Here is an 18326-nt window from a genome sequence, read left to right on the forward strand (position 1 = left end):
TATATTTGAGTTTCACTGCACTTCATAAATCTGTAAATTTTTAACTTTCTTCAAATATGGGAAGTTTTGGCCATTTAAATATTTTTCTGCCCGATTTTTGCTGTCTTCTCCTTTTAAGATTACAATTATACATTGATTTGATCTTTTTATATTGTTCCATGGGTTCCTGAGGTGCTATTCATTTTATTTCAGTATTTTTCCTCTCTGTTCTTCAGAGTATCATTTCTGTTGTTCTGATAGTCAGATTCACTGTCTCTTTCCTTGTAATCTCCATTATGCTCCTATGAGCATCCAATGAATTTTTTTTACCAGTTCTAAAATTTCCATTTTTCTTATTTTCTATTTCTTTCCTTAGATGTACTATCTTTTTATTCATTTTAAGAGTATTTCCTATACCTGATTGAGCATACTTGAATTAGCTGCATTAAAGTTCTCATCTGATAAAGTTCTCACATCTTGATTATACTGGGGTTAGTATATATTTGTTGCCTTTTCCCTTGAGAATGTTGACATTTTACCAGTTCTTTGTATGTTGAATAATTTTGGATTATATTCAGGATATTGTGAAGGCGATATTATGTAGATTCTATTATATTCTTCTGAATAATGTAAATGTTTTTGTTTTATCTATCTTTATTTTTGCTAGATTCAAAAATAAACTTTATCTCACCTTCTATGAATGGTGCTTCAAATCTTAATTCTCTAAGCCTTTGGTGTACTTCTTTTGACTCTGTATATGAATGTGTGCTTCATGGGTTGTTTTTAAATCTGTGTAGTATTCATACATGGAATCAGGAGATTACTTTCGGTGGTTCTTTGTTCTGTATGATTTCTCCTTTATATTCTGGCAGCTGGTCATGGTTCCCAGGGCTCCTTTCCCTGGTTCTACCAGGTTCCTCTAGCAAGAGAGATGGTGGGATTTCTATTGTAGTTTAAGCTGCCTATACCACACTGCTTAGCAGTGACATTTCACCATTGGGACAAAGCTACCAAAAACTGACAAACTCACTCCGCTTCAGCCACTTGTGTTAATTTTTCTTTTTTCACTTGTTAAAATCCTTAGGTTATCTCTCTGTCTCTCTCTCTCTCTCCCCCTCCCTCCTTCTTTCCCTCTCTTTCTCCCTTGCCATCTACACACACACACACACACACACACACACATTTATATGTATTTATTTATTTTGTCCAGAGTTTATAGAAGTTTTCAGTGGGAGAGTTGGTCTTTGGGCATGAGATTATAGTGACATACTAAAAGCTAAAAGACTGCTTCTATTTTTTGATCTGTCAAATTGAGACACAAAAATCTGACTTCCATAGGGTAGTGTAAAGAATGAAAATATATTTTAAGCATCTAGTGAGGGCTGGTCATATAGAAGTCATTCAAAAGCGTGAAACCATGGTTTTGTTATCAGTCTGTCTCCACAGCCCTTGACATAATTTAAACACTTGTCATCTTGCATTTGTTTTGGCACAGTAGTCTCATTACTGGCTTTCTTGTTTTTAGGTTCACCCTACTTAAGCTTTCTTGTGCACTGTTGCTAGTGTTATCTTTTAAAATTACAAATATGATGATGTTATATTGTTACAGTAAAATTTATGATGATTCCACATTGTCTATAGATAAAATTCGAACTCCTTAACTACAGTTAGTAGTTTTTATAATTAATAATATAGGACCTTTTATTGTGAGGCCTTTTATAAAATTGTTGTGATGTTGTGCTTGGGAAGACAAAGTAAAAAGTGAGTTCATAAATATATGCTGTGTTGGATAGTAGAAGGAATGATGAGAAATTAATCATCTGTAACTAAAGAATTAATTATTGTGTTCCAGGGCTGTGTCTATTGAATTGTCTGTCATCATGTTTAGTCTTTGAATTTACTTAATATTGACTAATTTTCTCTTTTTAAAGAATTTTAGCCAGGTGGAAGCTCATAGATCTTTCCATAGCTCCATTTGGCCAGTTTGATTACTTTGAATATGTGTATGGTTTGGTACTCCTGATTTGTTAATGTTTATAAATAGGGAGAAAAGGAAAAGCTTTTATATGAAAATAAACAATTTGAGAAGATTGCTGAAGAATTAAAAGGAACAGAACAAGAACTAATTGGTCTTCTCCAAGCCAGAGAGGTTTGTTTAAGGAAACATTTTTATTTTAAATATTTTGTTAGTAGAATATAGATTTATGAATTATGGTATAAGTATTTGTTTTGTTAAAGATTTCTTCACAAAATTCCTTTCAAAGCATTTGTTATTACATTAACATGTTTACGATTGATTTAAAACACATCTAGACAACCTCCACATTATAATGTGAGAAAGACCAACATTTAAAAGATCAATATGATGCATTATGGTTTATAATAGTTATATTTCTTGATGTCTTGAGTATTTTTTCTTTTGAGACAGAGTCTCACTATGTTGCCCAGGCTAGAGTGAAGTAGCTAATTCAAATGCACAGTAATTGCACACTAGCTTTGAACCCTGTGCTTCCTGGAACATCCCCTCAAGTAGCTAGGATTATAGGGGCACACCACCATGCCTAGCCAAGTATTTCTTAATTGGTACATTTAAAATTTAGCCTTCATTAAGTTAGGTTCTTAGTTTATAGTACTTTTTATAGTGCTCATGTTATAGTTTTAGAATTTGTATTTTAAAGTATGTTTCTAGTCCATGACAGAATTACACCTTGTCTTTTTGTAATAATAACATTTTAGTTTTTTAAGATATTACCTGATTTCATCAATTAATATATTTCTCCTGATAATGTAAAATTTTAATTGAAATTAATTAGTTGGCAGAGTGATAAGAATATTTTATAACATGTAACTATTTTTCTGGTTGAATTTTACAATATCAAGATAGAATTTACTTACATTGAATATGTCATTGTTCATTGTTTTAAAATTATAGTGATTATAGTAATTATTCACTTTAAATTTACTCATTTAAAATATTTGACATAACCTGCCCAATTTTTGCCAAATATATGATTTAATTACTCAGTGAATATACCTTTCAAGTGAGAAAATTGGAAAAACACTTGCTATAGTTATATATGTTTATTTTGCAGAAAGAAGTACATGATTTGGAAATACAGTTAACTGCCATTACCACAAGTGAACAGTATTATTCAAAAGAGGTTAAAGATCTGAAAACTGAGCTTGAAAATGAGAAGTATGTTTTCCATTTATCTAAGCATAGCTTATGTACTCAATTCCTAAGCTTTCTGGTGATAAATAATAATTTAATTTTATTGAATATTTATTTGAATGTATTTGAAATTATATTTTTATTCTTAAGGATCTAAATAATGTGCTAATTTCATTGCTAAGGAAAGTACATATCACTGACATGAAAAAGAGTACACCGCAAAGTTTAGAAATACTTTACATCAATGTGCTCCTTTTCTTAGAGGTATTTAGTTCCTCATAAAAATAATCATTTTCAGTTCTAACTAGTTGTTTTGGTTGTTTTGCTAAATTATTTTATAGGTTTTTGTTGATAAAGTGTCAAAATAAAAATTTATTTCTTACATTATCCAAATAAAATATTGAATTGGATGATTTTACCTACGCAGTAAGTTTAATTTGGAGAGAAAGTGGGGGAAATTATTATTGTATTATTACTCAGAGAAAAGTAAATTCAAGTAGCCAGTCTAGTGGTGGTGAGCATGATTTTCCCCTTTTGGTGGCTTCTCAGTGCTAGATTAAATAAGAGAAGTAAACAGTTTATGCAGCATCCTCTCCCTTCCTTTTTACCTAATTCTCTATTTCTAGTACCTTTTCAATAGTACTTTTTTAAGGGCCCTAGGTAAAACTCATCTATGAACTAATGTCCCTTTTAATGAATGGACTGGTTAGTTATTTGTATTTTAATGTACATTTGTTATCCTTAGTATATTTGCTTTTCAACTTTTCATGGCTTAGTGAAACGCTTTATCTCCTCTTTGATGAATTTCCAGTATCGTTAAATAGAAAATAGATGATAGATGCTCCTAAAATCACTCTGTAGAGCCACATACTCCTCTGCCTTCATTTAAAATTGATATTGGATGTAACCAATACAGCAATAATCTCTCTTCCAAGGTAGAACATTTGAAATCTTTTAAGAGCAAATTAGGTGTTGTGCACAAAAGTTAAACTTAGGTTTTTTTTTTTTTTTAATGAAAATGTCTTAATTAAACACAGGTCATGCCTCATGTACTACTTTAATCAAGTTATAGGAAATTTGAAATAACTTCTAAGAGACAGTCTAATGGAGAGGAAAAAATTATTGAAAAAAATAATGTACTTTTCAAAATTTGTGGAAAGTATGAAAGGATGAGCATACAGGGAACATGCAAGGAAATACATTGTGTGACATTTGAAAATTTAGTAAAGAAAAATTTCAAAAATATATAAATTAGAGGGAATAATGTAATGATCAACCTATCACCCGGCTTCAGGAATTATAAACCAATAGTCAATTTTGTTTCATGTTTTTCCCCCAGTCGATCATCCCTTTCCCCTATCATTATGTTGAATTAAATTCCATATTATGTCATTTCATTTGTAAATATTTTGGTATGACTTTTTTAAAAAAATAGGCTTAAGAATACTGAATTAACTTCACACTGCAACAAGCTTTCACTAGAAAACAAAGAACTCACACAGGAAACAAGTGATATGACCCTAGAACTCAAGAATCAGCAAGAAGATATTAATGTGAGTTGAAGAAGAAAGTGCTGGTGACTTAGTTTTCTTCCAATTAGTAAGTTAGAATAGATGACCTCTAAAGATCCTTTGAACTTTAAAGTCTGATTGCTTTAGAGCTAAAACTTCGTTTTAGAAGAAAAATATGCATATTGGTCTTATAGGGTGGTAATGGGTGACAGAGGCTACCCTCTGATTAATGTGGAGGCCACTCCTAGAACAAGTTAATCTAATTTTAGGCATCAAGATTTTTAAAAACCATCTAGTCAATAGGTATTTATTAAGTCATATAAGATTGTGGAGGATACAATGATGAATAAAATGTCACCCTTTCTCTTTAAGAACTTATGACTTAATAAAAATAGTAATTTCTCACATAGCTTAAGCAAAATAGTATGTCATATGTGTTGTTAGTGGGACAAAGTGTTATCAGAGTTTGCAGGATCACTTCTGCTTTGGATAAAGAGAAGGCTTCTGAGAGACTATAGCATTGATTTTGGTCTTAAAAGATGAATTATGAGTTCAGTAGGTAACAATGAATGGAAAACATTACTTGAAGTGACAATATGAACAAAGGATACAGACTCAAAGTAACACTGGAAAACCAAATGAGACTTGTTTTGTTAACTATTGTATAGGGATTGTTGGGAGAATAATTAAAGTAAGGCTTAAAATGTAGTATGAAACTATACAAGTTGAAAAGCCCATTTTTTTTTTGCTTTATATATAAAACTAAATAAATTTTATACTGACAGATAAAGGTCTTAAATAGTAGTTTAATTTTATTTTTGTTTAAACAAAATAATTGATATAAACAATGTTATTTCTTTAGAATAACAAAAAGCAAGAAGAAAGGATGTTGAAACAAATAGAAAATCTGGAAGAAACAGAAACCCAATTAAGGCAAGACTAACAAATTGGCCTTTTTTCGTCTGGCAAAATATTTTGATATTTATTTTCTATTAACTTGTTATCATTAATTTAAATTGGACTGATGTTGAATATTGTATGAAGTAAAAATTAGACATAAATCACTGTTGTGGAATCCTGCTTAAAATAAAATTATAATAATGTCTACTTTGTGCTTAGTGTTAAAAGTTAGTGAGATTAGACAGAAATTTTAAAGCATCATAAACCTTCTAATTCTTTAATATTTAATTAAGAAAATATATTAATCACATTTCATAAAATATAAAAATCTTAAAAATTACTTCTAATCATATGAATGATTATAATACTGGAGTTTTATACCCGCTCTATATTTTAAAGAATGTATTTGGTTTTTGCTTATAACCATACACATATAATTTTATATGTGGTTTTTCCATTTGATATTATTTTTAGCATTATTAATGTTTTTATGTTTTTTCACAGTCATCTATTTTATGTCCATCTACCAGTCATTCAAGTGGATGTAATGACATTATTTTTGTCATTTTTACTTTTGGATATTTATGTTTTTTAGTTTTTCACTTTTTTTTTTTTTTTTTTTTGAGACTGAGTCTCGGTCTGTCACCCAGGCTGGAGTGCAGTGGCGCGATCTCGGCTCACTGCAAGCTCCGCCTCCCGGGTTTACGCCATTCTCCTGCCTCAGCCTCCCAAGTAGCTGGGACTACAGGCGCCCGCCACCTCACCTGGCTAGCTTTTTATATTTTTTAGTAGAGACGGGGTTTCACCGTGTTAGCCAGGATGGTCTCGATCTCCTGACCTCGTGATCCGCCTGTCTCGGCCTCCCAAAGTGCTGGGATTACAGGTGTGAGCCACCACACCCGGCCTCTTGTTTGTACTTATATTCTGAAGCATTCAGTTTTGGCTTTTTACATTTGGTTAAAGAATGTGGTCTTTAAGACTTCCTTATTTTGAGTTATTTGAGATCTTCCTTAGACCTAATAATTTTATTATAATGTAACTCTTCCATTTTCTTTTAGAAATGAACTGGAATATGTGAGAGAAGAGCTAAAACAGAAAAGAGATGAAGTTAAATGTAAATTGGACAAGAGTGAAGAAAATGTATGTTGTCTTTAATAATGGATTGTATCACAAAATTTCAAATCGTAAAAGCAACACCACATGTCTAAACTAAAATAAAGGGAAGTATACTGTTGTATAAATAATAGTGATCTAGAGACTGTCATCAGCCATCAACCTTAAATATTTAGGAAAAGTTGGATTATTTTACTACTAATCTGTTATCTATATCTAGAAGAAATAGTGGCATAATTCTGATTTTCTTTTAACATATGTTCGATATTTAATGCAGACTAACATTTTTTAGGCTAAACAAAAGGCTCATACTTCAGTAATATAAAATATATGGATGACAAATTGTTTAATAATTTTGTGTCATGCTTTGGTGAATATGATATCAAATTAAGATAATAAGGTTTTTAGGGAAGAGTGTCATGAAAATGGAATAGTACAAGATATGTGACATGATTATAGTATATATTATACAGAGTGGAAGAAAATTGTGCCAAAGTAGAAAGATCGATCTAGATTATGAGGTCTTTAATTGTGTTTTTTTCATTCATTCAACAAATATTATTGACCACCTACTATGTGTCAGGCACGGTTCTGGGTGTTACATTTGGATTTCATTTATTTGGTAGATAGTAGTGATCTAATTAAAGTTTTTTATTGAGGAGGTGACACCGTCTAATATTTGCGAATGGAATGGGGAGAGATGAAAGGCACTGGAATCAGTTGGGAAGCTATTAAAAGTCATCTTGAAAGTTCTAAAAAAATCTTGGAGAAGACTCTGGCCTAGTTCAATTCATACTTATTCCCAAGTCAATCATTGTGGCTAGGGGATAGAGTAACCTGGCTAAGCCTGAGCGGCATGTCCACTCATAGAGATAGAGTTAGCCCCCATCAAATTACATGAATTGAGCAGGACTACTGTGAATTTTATAGTAGAGGAATTCTTGCAGGAAAGGGTGTTGGCCAGACCACAACATAGGTCCTCTATTTGGATACTATTAGAGTCTGTAGAAAGGACATCTAATTCAAACTTAAGCTAGGGCATGCTTCCTGAAAGAAGTCACATTCAGTGTGAAGCTTTAGATTAATAGGAATTAGTGGAGGACAGGTGGTGGACACAAGTATAGCAGGGAGGATAATATTCTAAGTTTAAAAAAACATAAACATTGTATGTGTAAGTCTGAAAGTATCAGAGCATGGCATATTTAAGTACAAAAAATTCATTGTAACTAAAAGATGGAGTTTAAGGTAGTGGTGGTAGAGGGCAGAGTGAGGAAAGATGAGGGTAGGGAGAGGTAAGAATGGAGAGATGAAGGTGGGGAAAGATGAGGGTGGATCATTTAAGGCCACTTAAGCTGCATTTAGGAGTTTGAGGCCATTGAAGAATTTTGACATGAGGATTGTTAAAATTATATTTACACTTTTGAGAGCTGTAAAACTATTGAAACAGTTCAAGGATGAGATAAGGTACCATTTTAAAGGGCTTACAATAGACCAAGCACGTTCTAGGTTCTTTCTATGTGTCATTTCACTTAACTAGAAGTCATTATTGCTCTTATTTTATAAAGTGAGAAATCAGACCTCCAAAGGATAAAAACCTTCAAAAGGTTACATGACTAAGAAAGAAGTAGTAGAGCTGGTCTTCTACATTCTTTAAACTATACCACGTTCTCCTCCCTGAAAAGCTATTTTTCTTTTAGTTCATATTTATTAGTTAAATTCAGCCTGAAAAAAATGAACTTAATATGCTAAATACTTGATATGTAATTCACTACTTTAAAATTTGTATCAGAGGTCACTGCAGATCATGCAGCCTATTGTTTGTTCATGGAGAAAAACATGAATTTAATTTTTAATGTAAAATAAAATCCTCTATTAAGAATTTAAAACACAATTTATTTTGCCAATATAGAAAATATTAGTGACGATTTAAGGAAAAAAATGAAATGCATGACAAATTTTTAGCATATTTCAGTTTCCCATATTTCGATTTCAACTTACCTGTTAAAACAGTTTCCCAGAAAGAATTCAGGTTGTAAACACTTCCCAGATATTTTGTGTGACATTAAATTTCGTTACACTTTTCTTCCCTCAATCTGCTACCTTAGTTCCGACATTTTTTATTTTATATATATTTTACCTATCTGAGCCTCAGTTTCTTCATCTCTCAAATGGAGATAATACCTATCCTTTCTATCTCATTGGATTGTTGCAAAGTTCGGAATTAAACATTGCAAAGATAAGAATGATGAATGTTGACATATAAGCAGTAACATAAAAATGATTTTTTAACTGAGAAAAATTATATATATTTATGGTATACAAAGTGATGTTTTGATGTATGTATACATTGTGAAATGATTAAATCATGCTAGTTAACATATTCATCACTTCACATACAAAGATGCGTTTTTTTTAAAAAAGGGATACTGAGGCTGAGTATAGTGGCTCACACCTGTAATCCCAGCACTTTGGGAGGCCGGAGTGAGAGGATCACTTGAACCCAGGAATTGGAGGTTGCAGTGAGCTATGATTGCATTTGTATTTAGATGATCTTTATTAAAATTTGTGATTTTAGTATAATTTTTATATTAATGGAATTACCATGATTTTGAAGTGACATTTATCAGTACTTTATGCAATATTTTTATTAGTCTGAAATTGCCTGTTTTGACTGGAATACTGAATAAAATAGCTATAATTTCTCAAAATTTTTTAGTGTAACAATTTAAGGAAACAAGTTGAAAATAAAAACAAGTATATTGAAGAACTTCAGCAGGAGGTATGTATTTTTTATAAATATTCTCAAAATCAAACTGATATTTTCATCACAGTTTTAGAGAATAATGCTTTCTCTTCCTTTAGTAATTTGAGTCTAAGTCAGTGGCAAGGTAAGTCTGAATAACTTTAGTACTAAATATAATTATTTTTACTTTTAACAGAATAAGGCCTTGAAAAAAAAAGGTACAGCAGAAAGCAAGCAACTGAATGTTTATGAGATAAAGGTATTTGACATCTTTTTTTTTGTTTTTTAAATATTAATAGATGAGAATTTAGATATTTTATTCTACTAGTTTATGCAGTATAAATTGAAAAGTTGAAAGGTTGTTATCTTTTTAAATAGGGGAGATCAATTCTTTTAGTTGTAATAGAGTATACATCTGTGATTTAGCATGCACATATCTTCTTAAGCTTGGATTCAAGCAGCTTAAGAATATATGTGCATGCATGAGCTCTTTGTGTGTGGTCATATTCCCTACCTCCATATTAAAAAGTGAAATTGAGTAAGTAGAATGGATTCTTGGAATCTACATTTTAAAAAGCTCTATGTGTGATTATCCTGCTGCAGAAGGGTATTGAGAACCATTCACTTGTATAAAACAAATTAAAGCCTTACAGTATAAGCTCCTAATATTAGAGCCATATTTGTAACTTTATTCCTATGTCTTTGAACAATGACTTACAGTAAGTATTCAATAAATAGTTTTTGAATTATGAATGGAAAACAGCAGTTCTCATTGTATTAATTATGTGCTCTTTGGGAGGAAACATAAAAATCTTATACCTTCCTTTAATGGTATTTGAAATTAAAAATATGTAAATGTGATTAAAAATTAAGTCAAGGATTTTCATAAACTGTTGACATTCTATATAAACATAGCAGATTCATATATCTTATAATTCAGCTCTTCTACTCCTAGGTAGAGTAAGGAGAAAGGTACAAAAATATTTATACCAGCATTCTTTGTATTAGCCCCAAACAGAAGACAACACAAATGTCAATCAATAGTATAAAAATCAGTCAATAAAAAATAACACCAGGCCGGGCGCGGTGGCTCAAGCCTGTAATCCCAGCACTTTGGGAGGCCGAGACGGGTGGATCACGAGGTCAGGAGATCGAGACCATCCTGGTGAACACAGTGAAACCCCGTCTCTACTAAAACTACAAAAAACTAGCCGGGCGAGGTGGCGGGTGCCTGTAGTCCCAGCTACTCGGGAGGCTGAGGCAGGAGAATGGCGTGAACCCGGGAGGCGGAGCTTGCGTGAGCTGAGATCCGGCCACTGCGCTCCAGCCTGGGCGACAGAGCAAGACTCCGTCTCAAAAAAAAAAAAAAAAAAAAAAAAAAAAAAAAAAAAAAAAAAAAAAAACACCAAAATAATCCAGATGTTAGAATTAGCAGATAAAGTCTTTTATGCAGCTATTATAAACATCCTCAAAGACAGAAAGGAAAATATGGTCATAACGAAAGATCAAATGGGGAATGTCAGTGAAGAAATGGAAACTGAAAATAATCAAATGGAAGTTCTAGAACTGAAAAGTAAAATGTCTTTAAAAACCAAAACCAAAACCAAAGCCAAAACCAAATGGTCCTAATAGTAGATTGAAGACAAATGAATCAAGTGTCAGTAAACTGGAAGCTGGATAAGTAGAAATTATCTAGTCAGAGGTACACAGAAGAAGATTCTTTTAAAGAGGAATAGTGCCTCGGTGGCCTGTAGAACAATAACAAGTGTTTTTAAGTGTGTAATTGGAATCCTCAAGTAAGAAGAGAAAGAGAATAGGGCAAATAAAATTTTCACTTTTGAGACAGAGTCTCACTCTGTCACCCAGGCTGGAGTATGCAGTGGAGCGATCACAGCTCACCACAGCCTCGACCTCCTGGACTCAGGTGATCCTCCTACCCTAGCCTCCTGAGTAGCTAGGACTACAGGTGTATGCCATCACATCCAGCTAATTTTTGTATTTTTGGTAGCGATGGGGTTTTGCCATGTTTCCCAGGCTGATCTCGAACTCCTCGGCTCAAGTGATCCACCTGCCTCAGCCTCCCAAATTGCTAGGATTATAGGTATGAGTGACTGTACCTGACCTTGACAAATAAAATTAATTGAGAAATTTCTCAAAAATTTATCACACTTAAAACAAACTCGCAGATCCATGGCCCTCAGCAAATCCAAAGCAAGACAGACACAAAACCATATGCCGGCAGTCATATCTTAGTCAAAGTGCTAAAACCAAAGATAAAAAGAAACTGTTAAAAGCAGACCAAAAAAAATGTCACATTGCACAACAATGACATAGATACATATAAAATGACATAGATGGTGACTGACCTTGTATCAGGACAGTGAAGGTCAGATGACAAAGGAATGACATTTATAAAATGCTAACAAAAATAAACCATCAACCCAGAATTCTGTATGCAGCAAAAATCTTTATAAAATGAAGACAACATGACATCCAAAGCTGTACCCTAAGCAATACTAAAGGAATTTCTTCAAGCTGAAGGAAAATGGCATTAGATGGAAACTTTGATCAATAGAAGAAGTGAAAAGCACTGGAAATGGTAAATACTGAGATGAATTTAAAAGGCAATATATTTTTCTTTTAATTTTAAAAGGGTATATATGGCTGCTTAAAGGAAAACAAATTGCTATTATAGAGTTTATAATCGATGTGACTTCCGTAACACAAAGGACAAGGGAGTAAATATAACTATTTTGTTGTAACATTTTTACATTGCATATGAAATAGTTACAATATTAACACTTAGAGCTTGATAAGTTAGTGATATATACTATCCTCCTCAGAGCAACCACTACAAAATAATGCAACAAAGTATAGCTGTCTTAGTTTAGGTTTCTATAACAAAGTACCATAGACTGGGTGGCGTATAAACAATGAACATTTATTTCTTACAGTACTGGAGACTGGGAATTCAAAAATCAAGGCACTTCAATATTTTGGAATCGTTTGTTTAGAATTGGTATTATTTTTTCCTCAATAGCTTTGTAGAATTCATCAATAAATTCATCTTGGCCTGGAAAAAAAATATGGGCAAAGGACTTGAATAGATATTTCTCCAAAGATACACAAATGGCCAATAAGCACATAAAAATGAAAATATGCTTAATATCACTGATCATTGCAAATCAAAATCTCATGAGATGTTACCTTATATCTGTTAGAATGGGTACTAATGAAGTAATAGAAAATAACATGTTAATGAGGTTGTGGGGAAATTGGAACTCTTGAGCACTGATGATGGGAATGTCAGATGGTATAGTCAATGTGGAGAACAATTTTGTGGCTCCTCAAAAAAATAAAATTAGAATAACTATACGATCCTCTCATTTCACTTCTGGATATATACCTAAAAGAATTGAAAGCATAGTCTCAAAGAGATATGTGTTCACCTATGTTCATAGCAACATTATTCACAATAACCAAAAGTTGGAAGCAACCCATGTGTCCATTGACAGAAGAATGGGTAGACTAAAGGTGGCCTCTGCATACAGTATTCCATACAGTATGGAAAATGTTTTGATGGTTTCTACTAAAACTACACATTCATCTACTGTGTGATCCAACAATTATTTTCCTAGATATTTACTTAAAATAAATGGAAACATGTCCACTAAAAATCTTGTACAAGAATATTCATGGTAGCTTTATCCACAATGATAAAAAATGGAAACACATAAAATGTTCATTAAGAAGAGACTGGATAAACAAATTTGGTATATTCATACAATGTAATACTACTCAGAAGTAAAAAAGACCTACTGATACTCACAGGAACATGGATGAATCTTGTAATATGCTGAATGAATAACCTATATACAAGAGAGCGTGTTTGGCATGATTTCATTTAAATGAAGTTTTCGAATCGACAAAACCAATTTATGGAGACAGAAAGAACAATGGTTGCCTCAGTAGGGTACTATTAGTTTGTTAAGGGATATGAGGGAACTTTCTGGGATTATGGAAATTATGTCTTGATTGGTATTGCCATTACATGGTTTTAAAAACAATTTGTCAAAGCTTATTAAACTTTACACTTAAAACCTTGCATTTTATTACGTGTAAATTATGTCTCATTGAAGTTGAACTCATCGATGAAAGCTACTGGGCCTAGAGTTCTCTTTATGCAAAGGCTTTTAATTTCTGAAACAACTTAATCATAGTTACAGTATAACGTAGTTGTTCTGTTTCTTCAAGTTTGATAAATAATATTTTTCTGGGTTTCATCCAGTTCATCTACATTTTCTACAGTTTCAGAATTGTCTGTAGCATTTACTGGTAAAAACAGTAATATCCTGTTTTTAATCTGATGTTGGTTATTTGTTCCTTCTTTTGTTTTTTTCTTTATCAGTGTCACCAGGAGTTGGTCAATTTGGGAAGTTTTCTTCCGTTTTTTTTTTTGAGACGGAGTCTGCCTCTGTCACCCACACTGGAGTGCAGTGACTGTGATCTCGGCTCACGGCAACCTCTACCTCCTGAGTTCAAGTGACTCTCCTGCCTCAACTTCCTAAGTAATTGGGATTACAGGCGTGCGCCTCCACGCCGGCTAATTTTTCTATTTTTAGTAGAGATGGGATTTCATTATGTTGGCCAGACTGGTCTCAAACTCCTAGCCTCAAGTGATCCACCCATGTCGGTCTCCCAAAGTGCTGGGGTTACAGGTGTGAGCCACTGCACCTGGACCTATCTTAAGATGAATTCTTAGATCATTAATTTTCAGTCTTTCTAATGTACACATTTCAAGGCTATAAATTTCCCAAGAAGTATTGCTGTATCTGTGTCCTATAGGTTTTGATATATAGTAAATTAGTGTTGTTTAGCCCAATGCCCCCCCCCCGTATTTCTTAATTTCCAAATTTAAGGGGACATATTGTGTTTTTGTTACTGATTTCTAGCGTAATTGAATTGTTATTAGAGAGCACACTCTGGTATGACTTTAGTACTTTGAAATTTATCGTTATTTGCCTGATGGCCCAATATATGGGGTCATGTTTTATAAACATCCCTTACATACATGAAAATAATGTATATTGTATAGTTGTTGGGTAAAGTGTTCCTTTATGTAAAGATTACCAGTTATATTCTTTATATTTGTGTATCTTTTTTTGATTCTGTACCTCTGCTTATTTTTTATTTGTGTTTTATTAAGTAGTGACTGAGATAGATGTGTTTAAACATTTTACACAATGATTGTGGATTTCTGTCCTCTTATTTGCAGTTCTGTTAACTTGTCTTTATTTCAAGCTCATATTATTGGGTATACATTATTTAGAATATATGCAACTTTTTATTACATACAATAGAACTTTATATGTACAGTTATTCCCTTGGTTTATAAATGGGGGATTGGTTCCAGAACCCCCCAAGAATACCAAAATCTGTGCATACTCATATCCCCTAGTCAGCCCTGTGGAACCCATGCAAACAAGAAGTTGGCCCTTCATATATGTGAGTTTCATATCCTGTGGATACTGTATTGTCCGTTTAAATTTGATTGAAAAAAAATCCACATATAAGTGGATGCAGTTCAAACCCATGTTGTTCAAAGGTCAACTGTATATGTGATATGTATCTTACATATTTATATATAATGGAAATTGTTAAAACAAGATACCTCCTTTATCTCTAATAGAGATAAACTTGCCTTAGAGCAAGTTTTTATGTTGTTGTTATAACTATACCATTTTTTATTCTGTTTTGTGTTTGCTTGTTGTATCTTTTAAATCTGTTCACTCTTATCCTCTATCTTTGTGGGTTTTTTTTTTTTTTTTTTTGATACGGAGTCTGGCTCTGTCTCCCAGGCTGGAGTGCAGTGGCCGGATCTCAGCTCACTGCAAGCTCCGCCTCCCGGGTCCACGCCATTCTCCTGCCTCAGCCTCCCAAGTAGCTGGGACTACAGGCTCCCGCCACCTCACCCGGCTAGTTTTTTTTTTGTATTTTTTAGTAGAGACGGGGTTTCACCGTGTTAGCCAGGATAGTCTCGATCTCCTGACCTCATGATCCACCCGTCTCGGCCTCCCAAAGTGCTGGGATTACAGGCTTGAGCCACCGCGCCCAGCCTATCTTTGTGTTTTAAATGACTCTTATAAATAGCATGTAGTCAGAATTTATAATTTTATGCACTCTGACAATCTTTGTCTCTTTTACTGGTATATTTAGCCTTAGACTACATTATCTCCTTTATCTCTTATGTCTTACTTATATGTTAGTATATTATTATTGTTGTCATGTACTTTGATGATTTTTTTTCTTAGGGTTTTGTATTGTCCAAGAAGAAAAAAAAAATAGAGTGAACTGGGGATGAGCAGTACTTACAGGCTGAATATTTCTAACCTGAAAATCCAAAATCTAAAATGCTCCCAAATCCAAAACTTTATAACACAGACATAATGCTGCAAGTGGAGAAGTCCATGCATAAGTACTTAACACATACTTTTTCATATACAAAATTATTAAAATATTGTATTAAATTACCTTCAGGCTATGTGTAAGGTATATACAAAATATAAATGAGTTTTGTGTTTAGACATAGGTCCTATCCTTAGGATATCTCATTAGATATATATAAATATTCCAAAATCTGAAAACATCTGAAATCTGAAACATTTTTGGTCCCAAGCATTTTGGAAAAGGAATACTCAGCCTCTACTGAGAATATTTAGAGTTGATGAAAGACATGAATTCACAGATACAGAAAGAGAAATTTATACCAAGCAAGAAAAATTAAAAGAAATCCACATCTAGACTTGGTATAACTAAAGAATATTGGACACATAGAAGTATTAAAAGTAGCAGGAGAGAAACGAAAGATCACCAGTGAAGGAATGACAGATTGGTCATGAACATCTCAACAAACAACAATAGAAGTCAGAAAACAATAAGAAAGTATTTTCATGGGCTGAGAAAATTATTGTCAACATTAAATTTTGTCCACAACATACCTATCTTTTAAGAATGTTGGAGAAATAAGCATAATTTTATATTAAAAAGTGAGGAAAATGTGCTTTTCAAGAACACTTGGACTGTTTAACAAAAATGATCATATAGGCCAAGAATAACTAAAGCAATCTTTAAGAACAAAGTCGGAAAATGTGCCCTACCAGATATAAAGATTAATTGTATAGCTAAGGTAATTAAGACAGTATGACATTGGCACGGAAGTTGTCAAGTCAATTGAATAAAAGAGAAACCGAGACAAAGATCCAGGGGTACATGGTAACTAGACACAATACAGAAGTGATATTGCAGATATGTAGTGCTAGAACATTTGACTATCTACATGTAAAAATATGGAAGTCTACCTCTACGCTACATACAAACACAAATTCCTTAAGGATATAAATAAATGTGAAGGGCAGGGCTTCAAAACATTTGAAGAAGATGTGGGACAATATCTTTGTGGCCTGATAGTAAAGAAAAAGTTCCTAAATAAGATTAAAAAACACAACCATATTTGAAAATATTGATAAATTCATATATGCTATAACAATTTCTGGTTACTTGGAAAGTAGAGCAACAAACCTCAAAGTTGGAGAAATATTCCCACTTTACATATATAATGAACAAAGGATTAGAACCCATTAAATGTAAGTAAGAAGAAAATGAAGCACCAAGTAGATAAATGAGTAAAATATATAAACAGAGATGGTCACAGAACAGAAAACATGAAGAGTTAAACATGTTACATAATTTTCTGGAAAATGCAAATAATACAACAAAACTTCAGTTGAATACTTTTATGTGACAGTATCAACTCTTGGTGAGGTTTTGAAGCAGGAAAAGTCATAACCCTGTTGCTGGGAATTTAAATTGGTATAAATGCATATGGAAAATAATGTCATTTTGTAAAGTTGTATATGTAACCTGCCCTATGACCCAGCAATTCCAATCCTAGGTGTATACTGTAGAGAAATTCTACATTTTCACCAGGAGATGTTTACAAGAACATTCATAGCACTATTGTGTGTATCAGTCCCAAAATGGGGACAACTCAGTGCCCTGAACAATTGATTACATAAATAAACAGTGTTATATTCATACAATAGAACACTACTCAGCAGTGAAAATGAACGAACTGTATTTTTACACATAAATATCTGAAGCGTAACTGTTCAATGAGAAAAGCAAGCCAGAAAAATAATATACTATGACAACATTTATATGAAGTTCAAAAAAAAATTGAAATATTGTTTAGGGATACATAATTATGCAATGAATCTATAAAGAAGAGTAAGGGAATATAAGTTAAGAGTGGTTTTTATGCTTAAAAAGGCAGTAGGGGAAAGCTAATGAAGAGGGAGGGGCATTTAATAGCTTTTATCAATATTGGTAATGGTCTATATACAGTCAATGATTGACTCATGGATACAAAATACAGTCTGATTCATCGTTATATTACCCATAACCCTCTTCCCAATTCCTGTCCCTGCTGTATAACACCTTTCCAGTATTAAGTTAGCCCTAAGATAAAAGTGAATATGAAGGGTGCTAATTCAGGGCTTTCCTTCCCTCTTGATAATTTCTATATTTGAATTATATCTACACAACTCAGTAAATATTTATACAAAGTATGTGAAAATAATATAAATGGAAGTTGTTGCTTCTTTATAGAAAATTAATCTCATTAAGAATATGCCTTTTCTTTGAATCACATGAGTTTTCTGTCCAATGGAAATACTTATTCTAATAAAGCATATTAAACAGAGTAACCAATGTAAATATTGTTGAGAAATTCATTAAAAATAAATGCATGGATGTTTATTTTATGTTACTTGTCAAGACAAAATACATATTTTAGGGGAGAAGATAGATTTTGTGAAGATAAAACACTTCTCACCATATGAAAATGTAA

General features: G+C 32.7%; 1 protein-coding gene across 4 annotated transcripts in view; it reads left to right on the plus strand.

The window, feature by feature from the left end:
• Window positions 1–18326, plus strand: part of SYCP1 (synaptonemal complex protein 1) — a 111797-nt gene that overhangs the window by 55664 nt on the left and 37807 nt on the right. For all 4 annotated transcript variants that reach the window (XR_003119900.1, XM_025388565.1, XM_025388571.1 and 1 more), the window contains exons 17-23: window positions 2024–2128; window positions 3072–3175; window positions 4587–4704; window positions 5525–5595; window positions 6621–6702; window positions 9392–9454; window positions 9615–9677. Coding sequence is in view for 3 of the 4 variants with exons in the window: in XM_025388565.1 (XP_025244350.1) it covers window positions 2024–2128; window positions 3072–3175; window positions 4587–4704; window positions 5525–5595; window positions 6621–6702; window positions 9392–9454; window positions 9615–9677 (606 nt within the window). In the remaining variant the exon portion in view is untranslated. The remainder of the gene's footprint in view (window positions 1–2023; window positions 2129–3071; window positions 3176–4586; window positions 4705–5524; window positions 5596–6620; window positions 6703–9391; window positions 9455–9614; window positions 9678–18326) is intronic.

This window comes from Theropithecus gelada, chromosome 1, assembly GCF_003255815.1.
Source record: "Theropithecus gelada isolate Dixy chromosome 1, Tgel_1.0, whole genome shotgun sequence".
Taxonomy (NCBI): domain Eukaryota; kingdom Metazoa; phylum Chordata; class Mammalia; order Primates; family Cercopithecidae; genus Theropithecus; species Theropithecus gelada.